General features: G+C 41.2%; 1 protein-coding gene across 3 annotated transcripts in view; it reads right to left on the reverse strand.

Moving 5' to 3' along the window:
* The window catches only part of SGMS2 (sphingomyelin synthase 2), an 85,991-nt gene that overhangs the window by 14,146 nt on the left and 59,060 nt on the right, over positions 1-12,785 (reverse strand). For all 3 annotated transcript variants that reach the window (XM_054591643.1, XM_054591644.1, XM_054591645.1), the window contains exons 3-4: positions 8,036-8,723; positions 4,401-4,518 (exon numbers count right to left, since the gene is read on the reverse strand). In XM_054591643.1, coding sequence (XP_054447618.1) covers positions 4,401-4,518; positions 8,036-8,490 — 573 coding nt within the window. In that variant the 5' untranslated portion in view covers positions 8,491-8,723. The remainder of the gene's footprint in view (positions 1-4,400; positions 4,519-8,035; positions 8,724-12,785) is intronic.

The following is a 12,785-nucleotide window of genomic DNA, read 5'->3' on the forward strand; positions in this document are numbered from 1 at the left end:
AAGGAGAAGTAGACCGAGATGGTCGTATGGTAGGCACGGAAGAACTGGGAGCACTGACACGTTGGGAGGCCATGTGGAAGATTTAAGAACAATCTAGAATAAACTCACTATGCTTCGAAAATTAAAGAATGATACAGAAATAAGGTTGAGTAACAGAACACATGAGAAGAGAAATATAGAAAGACCATTAATGACTCTTCATTTGGGACCTGAGGGGAGAGCTGTATACAGGCTGCCTTTTATACTCCACACTGATCCTTCTGGGCGGCTGTCCCTGAAGCAGAGCCAGCTCAGCATGATGCTTATGAAAATGTTTAGTGGTAAAGACAGGTATTGTCTTTTCCAGGTGGACATATGGTAGTGAAGGAGGGTAAGACGTGTACAGATGGATGGGAACAGAGTCTAGGAGGAGAGAAATTCAGGTATCCTCCAAAGCACAAGGAAATCCACCCTATCCAGTACAGTAAGGACTTGGGGCAGGAATCCTTGCCTAAAGCATCCACACTGGGGTACATAAAACTTTCCTGATTAATAACAATCTCTTGGGTCTGGACAACTTTCTGGTATTTGAGTGACCCTTGTAAGAAAGCAAACACAGCATGACTGGTTAGCAGTTGAGAACAGTCTCCAACGGAAAATGACGTAAGCCAGGAATATAGGGCAGGGGAGAAACGGGTGGTTTTGAAGAAACAACCTTCTTCAAAAGTTTGCTTAGGGCAAACCCGGGTGACAAAAACCAAGAGAACTTGTGTGTCTTTATGAAGAGTTGACAGTCCTTAGAGCAAACGTGCCAAGTAACAGGTGATCCTGCCTTGAAGAGACAGGCTCTAGAAGGCAGTCAAGGACCCACAGCTGAGGAAGGTCGGCACTGCTGACAGAGCTGCAGCACTCTTGCAGGTGCGGCTCGAGAAAGGCGGACTGCAGACTGACTACCTGCCGGGTGTGAGGTGCCCTGATGCGAGGGCGGGCCAGCCCTGTGCCTTATCAGACGAACCAAAGCCCCTCAGCAATTTGTCGTGTAGTTGGTACAAACAACTGTCAATGCTGAGATCAAATATAAAGGCGCATACACTCTGCCCAACCACTGTGTTCCCAGTTTAAAAGGATATGTTATTCATCTCAAAACCGTAGTTTTTTTATCCACTCACTCCTCCCAAGTCAATACTCTAGTTTTTGTAAGGGCAGAAACACTTAAAGCCATGAGCCCCTTTACTTGGGCTTGGAGGGATCCAAAGGCATAGAGAAACTAGGAGCTAAAATAAGCCAGACATTTCTCTTCCCCCTTCTTTCTTTCAGCGGTGCTGGTGAATGGCGATCTCTGAGAGCATTTGATTCAATGTGCCTTTACAAAACAGAGGATTCTCTTCCTGCTGTGTCTTTCCCCAGTTCTTAATCCCTCAATCTTGTCACTGCTATCCTGAGATGTCTAATCCTGTCCAGTAGAAATGCTAAATAAAACCTCAGGGTGTGGGGAGTAAAAGGAACATAGAAAAAATACTGGGAAGTGGAGGAGTGGGGATAGAGTTGGGAATGAATGAGTTGTTTTCTAGTTCACTGGAACCCCCTGTCACACACCACTTAAGACCCTAGTTTCTACTAATTCCCCCATTTCTCAGACATCAGAAGATGTAGAAAGCTAAGAGGTAATGCCTCAATCCTAACAGCCAAAGCAGATGGGTCTCATTATTGTTAAAGGTTCCTCATTCTATGACTACCCCACACCATTTTTCTCTTCCTTCCTTCCCTTCCTTCCTTCCCTTCCTTCCTTCCCTTCCTTCCTTCCCTTCCTTCCTTCCTTCCCTCCTTCCCTTTCTTTCTTCCTTCCTTCCCTCCTTCCTTCCCTTCCTTCCTTCCCTTCCTTCTTTCCCTCTCCTTTCCTTTTTTTAAATTCTTTTTCTTCCAGAGGCAGGGGAAGGGAGGGAGAAAGAAAGGGAAAGAAACATCTATGTGAGAGAGAAACATCGATCAGTTGCCTCTCACACATGCCCTGACTGGGGACCGAACCCGCAGCTCAGGCATGTACCCTGACCAGAAAATGAACCTGTGACCTTTTGGTTTGTGGGACGATGCCCAAGCAAGCCACACCAGCCAGGGTACCACACACCATTTTCCACAAAAATAAATAAGGTGCAAGAGAACCCTACTTGACTACTGCCAAACCAGAGACCTTACCATCCACACTGTCCCTTTAATTAAGGGGACCAGTCCTTTGGACATCTATGGAGGTAAATTTTCTCAGGAAAGAGACTGTATCTATGCCAGCCCAACATTCTTTTATATAGCAAAATGGGTTTAAAAAGCTATGTAATTTCATTTGCAATTTATTTAAACACACTTTTCAGAACATAGATTTTGTGACTGCAAACACAAGCTTGGGTTGGTGGTTTGGAAGCAGATTGTAAGCGGAGGACTTAGGGGAAATGAGAGGATAGATAAGGGGGAGGGCAGCTGGGAGCTGTGAAAGCCAAGGATTTCACCAAGGGCCTATCACAGGATGGCTCCTGAGGAGACCACAACCAGTGGGTGACAAGTTGCGTTAAGCATCAGTGACTAGATCTGACACCCTGCCATAGAGAGTGGTTTCAGAGTACACAGTTCTGTCATTGCTTATAGTCCTGAAGGGCATTCTACAGAGCTGGCAACCAAGGACACAGGCAGACTATCTAATAGCCTTGTAACCACAAAGTCGACGGAGCACTCAAAGCCAGCAGCCGGACCACATTTAGGATGCAATTCTGACTCCTATCCTATAACACCGCATCGCTTCCATCCAAGGGATTGTGTTTGTTTTCCTGAATCATGAGTCAGGCACCTTCAGCCTACTCACACGTCAGGAAGAGGTTCCGACACCTGAACATGGGAGCTGATTAGTAAGGATGCTCCCAGAGCTTCCACTGCATTTGTAGCTGGGTTATCCAGGGCTATGTTTACTAATGTGGCTTCTGAAAATTGCAGCTCCTCTGTGGAGGATACTTTCTTTCTGTAATCATAGCAATTCATCCCTGCAAACCTCATCCATTACGAGGATGGGCTTGCCTTTTTCCTGTGGCCATTGCTTCATTTAACACGATGCAATAACCGCTTAGAAGTGTTTATTATGTTTCTGAACTTCTCCCATGCCTTAATTTAGCTTCACTAAAAATCAGCCAATGTTTAAATTCAATATGCACACTGTTTTAATTACAGATACTTTCTGCTTTGATGGCTTTGGAAAATTACAGCTTCTCCAAACCACACCTATATTTGGTGAGGGAGACTGTTGACTTCTTTAGAACAACTCTATTTTTCCTTCCACTTTGGACATCTGCTTAGTGTTCAGTGAAATATGATGTTAGACTTCATTCCTTCGTGCAGAAAGCACAGGATTTGTAAGTTTTCCTTTTTATAAACCAGGGTACACTGGGGTCTAAGATAATGAACAGCTCTCTCAAGAAATAGCTCTCCCTGGAGAAGCTGGGAATCTTGCTTAAGACAGTTTCAGTATCAGACAGTTTCTCCCACTGTCTCAGTGAAAGGCCACTTGGTCTTTCCAATTGCTATAAACTGGGGTCATCCTTGGCTTCTTCCTCTTAAACCCATATCCAACTTATTAGCATATCCTAGTGGCTCTATCTTCAAAATGTGTCCCGAATCGAACGACTCCTCACTTCTTCCTCATTTGCCTCCACCAAGGTTCAAGTTCCTACCATGGCCACAAGGTCTTACAGGGTCTGCACCTGATAGGGTCTTACAGGGCATGCACCACCTTGCTCCACACAATTCCACCTGCTGCCGTGGTCTCCCTGCTCCGTCCTGAACTTACCGTGACCGAGCTGCTTCCGTGGCCTGCAGCTCCCACCCGACCCACGCAGCTCACTCCCTCCTCTTGATATCTGCCCAAATGCTTTCCTATTGAAGAAGCCTTTCCGACCCCTGTATAAAATAGTACCTACCCCTCTAGTCCCTTTCACTCTTACTCAGCCTTAGTGTTCATCTGATAGCCTCCCTGGCTTATCACCATGTGACAGGTTATACATTTCTTTATCCCTTGTCTTCCTGCAATAGAAATAAGCTCTAGGAGAAAAACTTTTTAGTCACTGCTAGCACCACAGTGCCTGGTACACGGCAGCAGCGAAACACTCGTAGAGAAAGTGCATAAGTGAGTAAGTGGAGAGAAGGTAAGGCAGCAGAGTCAAATTCCCAATAATAACTTTCAGTGAGCAGAAAATGAATTTTTTATGCACAAAGGTATACATTTTATGAACACGTTTTTATTTCTTCCTCCCAAATCTAAAGAAAAACAGAAAATATACTAGATTTCAGTTAGCCCATGGAAGTGTACTGAAGACTGTATAACAAGACAACCAACATTTAATGATGTTTTCTTCATTTCCCCTACATGGCAATTCAGAGGCGCTTACCTTCGGAGCACATTGGAAGTGCATTCCGGGCACAGGCAGAGTCGTGACGTACATTGTGATACAGCGATACAGGTATAAAGTCCCAATGATAAAAAAGAATCTGCGCCCCACTATTGACCTAAAGGAGTAGTAACAGGGATGGGGAGAAACAAGTTTACTGGTTGTTTCTGTTCCTAACACAATACAAACAAGTGTTTAACAGAATAAAAAAATGATGCAGAATGGCATTACCAGAAATAGTCCGGACGCCCATTTCTGAGTTGCCATCCCCACAGTGCCGGGCAGAGGCCGCACTGCAGGCTTCACATATTGTAAGGACTCGAGGGGGATTGGGTCCAAGAGGAGCTAGTTTGTGGCGACTAGAGGAGTTAAAATAGACTGAGGGCTCTAGAAAACCACCCTTCCTAAAACAGCCACTCTCTGTGAGAGAATTCAATGAACCTCTCTGCATTTTCAGTCAGCTCAGTGCATTAATAGAGCCCTCTCTTGAGAGAGAACATTTCAAAGGTATAAGCAACCCACGGTCACAGAGGGATTAACTAATGAGCTAAGGTGATGCTACATAATTGGACACATAGGGAGATGTGATAACTCATTGAACCTGTTATATAATAAGTAAGGTTTATTTGGGGGACTATCCAACATTATTTTGACAACCTGGGCATGAACTACTTGGTCTAAGGCTATACTATAGGTTTTCAGAGAATATTTGACGAAGGTCAGAGCATCCTGGTACATTTAAGAATATTTGATAGTGAAATTATAAACTGATTATTTTATCCTTACTTTATTCAATCTTGAACAAAAAAGGCAAACTGCGCCCCCCCCCCCAAAGAAAAAAACAAACCAAAAACCTACCCCACCTACAAGTCCTTTTTCACTTTTTATTTTTTGGTGAAGATAGTTGTCTTGACTAACATAAGTCCCTGTCCCCTACCAGCCATGGACTCAGTCTAAGGCAGTGGTTCCCAGTGGCTGACCTTGAGCACACTGTCCTCCAAAGGGAAGGGCTTTGCCCATTTGCACCACTGTCTCATGGGTACCTGAACGGGCCTCAAGGGTGCTGAGTCTCCTCACTTCCAGTTGAGGATGACAGCTCCTCTCCTGTTGTACAGGCATGGGGTGGGTCTATAAACTTGGGGCTCTGGGGATTAAGAAGTGGGCGGGATCCAGAAAGCCTCTAGAATTACTATTTGTAGCTTCCTTAGCACGTAAACTATATTATTCCAGGTCTCCCATTTTCAGACCTATCAAACTTCCAAAACTGGTAGTGGACAAAGACTTCTGGAAAACACAGGCAGTTTTGGGCATGTGGCATATTTTGTTTTCTACAAGACTGTGGTCGAACATGCAACAGTATCAAATTCAGGTAACTGCTGGGGCTTCTAATTTGAAGAATCATGTACAAATATAAGTTTAGAGGCCCATTTCCAGTAGCTATTTTAAGAATATTCCAGGGTTTCTGGGGTCAAAATAGAGAGAAACACCACCTTGACTGGTTGGTAAAAGTATGTATTTATTGCAAGGCTCTTCTTATAAAGGCTTGCTATTTTCAGGCGCTGCCTTTTCTAGTGCTGAGAAGGAACAGTGCTAAAACAGTGATAAAACAGTGCTGAGTCTCTCAGTTTGGTTAAGTGAAAAACAATTCACCTTTTGATTCAACCCCAGGCCTCCAAAGAGTTCTGAATTGTGCTCCCTGTGTTAGACAAGGTGAAGTAATAAGCAAGAATTATTATGAGTCAATTATATTCACTCCAGTATTTTGAGTTCAGCTGTACAGAAAATTAACTAAGAAGGTACAACATGCATTCTATAGCCTGATTTAGAAAAAGAGCTACTACTAATGACTTTTCCCCATGGCTTTGAAGGAACTTTTGAGACAGAGTTAGAGTTCTTATTCAGCTGCAATGTTCAAAACAGGTGATGAAAATTACTCTGCTAGTTACAAAAATATAAGCTCCAATTCTACCGCAAAAGTGAAAGAAAAATTAGTGTGATTTCCCCAACAAGTTTTTGATGATGGAATGTGACTGAAACAGTAGATATCACTAAAAGATGTGGCCAGCTACGTGACTGCAAGTTTTGACGTGGTTAAAATCTAAGGTAATAATGAAGAGGCAGTCAACTGGCTCTCAGGTGAAAATGGAAACAAATTGAGACTGTACTTCAGGTTGGAAGCTGGAAAATTTCTCTTTTCACACATAGAATAGAACTTGGCTCTAAATTTGAGGAGAAAGCAAACATCTTTGGCCCAAGCAGTCTCTATATTCAGTGTAAATTCCAGACATGAAAAAAATAAAAACAAAAATAAAATGCTGAAGTTCAACACATATAATTCACTTTTAGCATAAGCATGCCATAACTGACAACTTTAGCAACAAAAAGTTGTACTAAGTAAAAGAAAATTGAAAGCTATTTTATTTAACACATAATAAGGAAACTGTTCAGAAAGATACTTAAAGGAAAATGCTTAGGAATGACTTGTTTGTGGAATAAATTTTCAAATCTGCAAACTTGCATATAAGGGACTCTTTAGCAAAGAGACTGAATTCTTCTAACCTCAAAGCAAAAACCAATTGCAAAAATGATATAGCATAAATTCCCTCTTCTGAAAATGATCTTATGGCATTAATATTAAAATCCTACTGAATTTTGAATTTTTGAATTGTATCAACTAAGTCAGCATACAATACGTTTTCAAAAGCCCCAGTTTGTGGTCAGTGTTTTGATTAAACTTATATTTTAGTGATTTAATTACTAGAATCTTAGTAGAGGACAAATATCTGAATGATGGCGGAGATGAGGAGGAGAAAAGAGGGGCTTTTATTTTTTATGGAATTAACAGGAAAGCAAAAATAACCCCTTCAGAGCTACACCCTATTTTTTAGTGTTGTCAAGGCAAAAGTACCTGGCTCAGTACTTCCTGATTCCTGCTATTCCAAAACAAGGAGATGGAAAGCTGGGAACTAAGAGTTCCTTTGTGGTGCAATGGAGGGAACCAGACGGTACATTAGTAATCGAAAACCAAAACCGCACGGACCCATTTCTAAATTCAGTTTCTTCAACGGATTCTTGTGACTTGATTGCCAATAGACGAAAGGAAAAGAAATGTAAAATTTGAGAACTCCTGAATAAAAGCAAACCTCAAAGCATGCTAATGTCTACAGACTAATACAGTCATCACATTGTGAGTAATGGGGAAACAAACCCCCAGACCACCTCTTTCCCTACCTGTCACGCGCCTGAAATAACACAAGCCTGATGAAGTGAATGGTATTACTCTCCAGGACTCTTGGTTTATCATGCAAATATCACAGGACCAAGTTGCTTGAAATCACAACCTCCCCTTAAATTCATAAACTCTGAATCACCCACCACAACATTTCTGTTCTTTCCTATATAGTTGTCACTTTCATACACAGTTGCTCCACAGTCACAGTACTGAATAGTTACTGGATTTATCCGCTATGGTTGATCTCTCTATTGCTGTCTTTCAGCAAATGCCTGAATAAGACTGAATTTATGAGACAAAACCAAGAAAGATAATTTCAATTACACATCTACTCACTTAAATACAAACTAAGGGCAACCCCCACCTTCCCCTGCCCCTCCGAAAACGTGTTAGGCCCACTTACTTGTATCTCAGAAAGAGCCACTGGGTGATCCATAATCCAACTAATATAATCCCATTTATTTCTGATACAGAAAATGCCCATGTCACCCGATCAATGTAATCAAAAAACTTGTCTGGGAGTGGAGGGCTGAGCTCCTTGGGAGGGACCCTCTCGTGTACAACTGTGATCATGACGGTTGTCAAGACAAGGTTGAAAAGAGCGTACACAAAAGCGATGCCCGTTTTCCACCATTCTAGGGGAAATTTGTTCCTCGATTCAGTGGGCATAGCAATCTGGATATAGTCCGGGTACTTTTTGGTGCCCTTTCGCAACCCATTGGATAAGCTCTTAGGTTTACCATTGCCATTTTTTTCTTCTTCTTCAGCGGGTTCAGCAGGTCTTGTGTAAGTGTTTGCCGGATCATTGGTTTGGTTTTCCATATGTTCTTCAAGTTTTGCTGTCTCTATAATATCCATTGTCCCCCAGTCTTCAGATCAAAAGAGAGATGGTAAAGTTCTTTGTAGGAACGTTTTTTAATCCTTCTATTTCCAAGATCAACATGGACTCTTCAACTGGCTCTGCTTCCTGGTACGAAACGTAGAGAGTAGCCGCCGGACGACCATGCCTCCCCTGCAGCCCGCCGCTGTACACGCACTGCTCTCAGGGCAACGGGCCAAATTTCCTCTCCCAAAAGATTTCACTATTCCACCTGTCAAAACAAAACAAAACTATGTTCACAAATCGGGCCCGTCCAATTGTCAACCGTCCAAAACAAGACATTATCAAAAGACGGAAACAAATACCAAAGCCATTTTCTTTATAAATATATTGTCAGAACATAGAGCTGCTGAGGTGAGTTTATTTAGAAAATATTGAATTGTTTTATCTTGGAAGTCTTCTCTTTTTGAGCTGATGTCAGTATATCAATTCCTTTTAAATTTCTTTAAATAGAAATCAGGACCGAACATTGCAAACACTTTCATCAGATACTACTACCTGTTGCTAACCATGAAGTCACAATAAGCTAGAACCTCCCCGGATCACATCATTCTTTCCTAAGACTGTATCTTTTCTGTGAACCTTAAAGAGTAAATAATTGTGATGATTTGTTATATGCACTGAATAACTGTTACCCTCAGCATTTGCCCAGTCAGCTTCCTATTTCCTTATTAAAAATCCAGCATCTTTTAGGGTGAGCACTCTTCAGAACATATTCAAGAACTGGAACTGCCTCAGTTTACCCTTTTATATGCAGAGATACACAAGAAAAGCTGACAGCCTCCGAAGTAACACAAAGCCTTAGTCACCCAAAGCCTTAGCTATGTCTCTTGAGGCAACAAGCTCTGCTTGTAAGGATAAAATAGCTTACTACAAATAACATGGTAAATTCGTAACATTTTGATGCAGCCGCCACAATTTCTGGCAAACAATAGAAACAGGACTCAGAGGATGGGCTCGGGGCACTTACCCACCAGGACCCCGGCGAGGAAAGGGTGCCGTGAGCTGAGGCGCCACAGGCTCCAAAGAGCGGAGGCTGCTTCACAGCACAGAGCGCCAGCACAGGCCCTTTATACTGGCTGGCAACACGGCCCCAGCTGTTCTCAATTTAGGAAAGCGGTATTTTAGTCGTACTACAGAACCCAGCCACCTGAAGAGGTTTTCAGACCTTGTAATTAGTCCCCGGCCTGAGTACACTGCACAATTTAAGTATAATCTTTTGCATTTTTAAAGGCGACTCTTTCAGGGTAACTTCAGGAAAAAAATTAGGAGGAAAAATCTCAAAGCGGTGACAGCTAAGCCTTTATTTAACGAAAGAAAAAAGTGTTGTTAAAACGACACAGTTAATAGGCAAAGGCAGTATTTGTTGACAGCTGTCGATGGCAAATAGAGCAACCACAAGTGTTTATTGTGCACCTAAATGCCCCAGTGATGAGGGGTATGTGGGGGCAATTAAAAGGAGTTAAAAAAAAAAACCCAACAAAATGCCACTGACCTAAACATTCACCCAAAGAGCTCACAGTCTAACTGAAGAGACAGAAAGAACTAAAAGAACGAAACTATTTGAGAAGGCTGAATGGCATATTGTAAAAAGAAGAAGGAGGTGCTCACTAGATAAAAACAGCTTTACTTATATTCCTGCTCCCCTACAATATGTGTCCAGAGAGAGGCACTGTCATTTCCGAGGAAGCAAAAGCAAGAGGAAAGAGCCTGGCAGAGAAACGGAGGCTCAGGACACGATGGAGACCGGCTAAGAATTTCAGACATCTCACTTTTTCTCGTCCCTGTGAAAACCCCAACTACTAATACATTAGAATAGGATGAGAAAGAAGCAATGTCCCTCTCTGTAAAACGGGGTTCACAGAGGTTCTCCGTAGTGACTTAGCACAATGTTGAGGGAAGAGTAAGTATAATGAAGAGGTGCCTCAGTAAGGTAGTGTCAAAAACAAACCTCCAACACCATGGATTACTATTTCTAATGGAGGTACCAAAGCACCAACTCCACCATTACCTGTCTCTTTTTACCAACTGCACTATACCACTCATAGCATCTTGCCAAACTATCACCCAAATTTCCTCCAACTTTACTATTCCACATCTGCTCCGAGCCTGGCATTTTATGTGAAAGAAGCTTGTGATCTTAAAACCCAGGTCCACCAACCGATATACAGAGGGTCTTTATAAGGTAGCCACACAGTTCTAGAACACAGAATGTAGAACAGAAGAAAATCCAATTGGTTAACTTTTTTTTTTTTTTAAAGAAGAAGTGCTCAGCCACCTACCTCATGGGACAACCATGAGGATGACTAAATAATTAATTGTGAAGAGCTTTGTGCTCCTGGGAGTAAGAACATTCTGTGAGTGCAAAGCCCATTTATCGTCATTAGTAGCTGGATTGATATTTTCCTTGGGATCTCATTAAGAAGATTAAATATACAAAGCACATTCAACATGTGTCAACATTCGCAATGTTTGTCATCAAGATGATTACCACATACTCATTCCTGTGGTGATCCCTTCCCCGGCAGTAAGTATCTGGGAGAGTGACAAAAGCCACAATAGTCCCTCTCCAAGGACGGCAATCCCATTAGTTCATTTGTGTAGGGTACTATGCTGGAGCACAAAGCAGCTTTCCAAGTGCTCTTCCATTGCAAAATATCAGAGGTTACTCTAGATAACATTCACAGAGCTAAAGATCTCTATAGGCTAACCTTCCTTTTGAAGGAAAACACAAAACTTTGAAACTTTCAGTACACTGATATTGTTTCATTAGCGTTTTTTTTAGAACTAGATATGATTTATTCCAGAAATGCAAGGAAGGTTTCAAATTAGTAAATGATTATAATAAAATACAAATATATGTAAAAGAAGACAGGATCATCTTGAGTGTAGTCAAAAAGGCATTTGATAAAAACTCAGCAGCATACACATGACTTTTGGGGAAGTTTTCAACAGTAGAAATAAAAGTATATATAGCAACACTCTTCTGATGCCAAGGTCACAACTTTAACTATGTAATGTGTTCTTATGTCTGTCAGAAAAAGACTTCCACTGCTGCTCCTCTTTTTATCCCTGAGAGAACTGCAGAAGCTTTTTTTGTTAGGTTACAAGAAAACCTATTTTGCTTCTATATATTATTTCTATTACCTCCATTATACCATAAACGGCCTGATATTACCATATTAATATATAACAACATTTTCTCTTAATAATCCCAGTAGGACTGTTCCTTAATTTGAAAAAATGATTCTCAGCTTCACCAGGAAGCAGATGGGTGCATCAGTCGAAGGTCTGCACCAGTAGATATTAGGCTACATTATATCACTAACGTTGGGGTGATGGCGCCCAGTTATTCTATTTCGTGAGTTATCCAAAGGAAATAATAAGGATGTGCAAAAACTATTTCTACAAGTATGCTTGAAAACTGGAAACAACATAATACCCAAAGACAGGGTATTACATAAATTATGTATATTATATTATAAAATACTGTGTTTTGATACAGTAACTATGAACCTGTGTGTCAAGTATATAAATAGTATATAAGGAAGTTGCACTATTGAATTAATAGAAACTTAGAACTGAATATATGTAGAATCTGAGTACTTTGTATCAGAGGTTATGGTTCAAAAAAGGGAAGGGGCCATGTGACACATATGCAAGGCTGTAAGAACAAGTCCAAGTGTGAAGTTCGTGACACCCATAGCAGCTCTGACCTGAGGCTCTCAACAGCACAGACATGCGCTCAGGTCCGAGGGCTTCGACATTCTTCATTGCTAGATTTGCGTGTCGGCCTGGTGATACATCTGAAGTATTCAAGAAGGTAATGTATTAAATGTGTAAATATAGTTCAAAAATTAAGAAAACACCTAGGTTTAGATATAGGTTTTAATATAATCTGTTACTTTTGTGTAATCTGTTGAAGATGGAAGTTAAACACTGATCAGAGAAAATGTGTTTCTAACCTTCACAAATTAGAATAATAAATAAAAGATTTAAACACTGAGTTTAAAGGTTTAAGAAAAACTAGGTTCTAAAACAGAATTTACTGAATTGACTATCGATGAAAATAAATAGCTGATGAGTTTCTCAGGCCTTAAAAAAGTTCCTCAGTAGTCACCAGAAAGTCTAAAAAGTCAAGCTGTAGAATAAAATAGCCACAAAGTAACAGTTCTCAGTAAATGTTACTCATCTGCCATTAGTAAATGTTACTTAATGTATACATACTGTACTTTGCGTATCATCTAATTAATCCTCATACTAACCTCAGGAA

The sequence above is a fragment of the Pteronotus mesoamericanus genome, unplaced genomic scaffold (assembly GCF_021234165.1).
Source record: "Pteronotus mesoamericanus isolate MK-2021 breed Mesoamerican mustached bat unplaced genomic scaffold, CSHL_Meso_final scaffold_232, whole genome shotgun sequence".
Classification (NCBI taxonomy): Eukaryota; Metazoa; Chordata; class Mammalia; order Chiroptera; family Mormoopidae; genus Pteronotus; species Pteronotus mesoamericanus.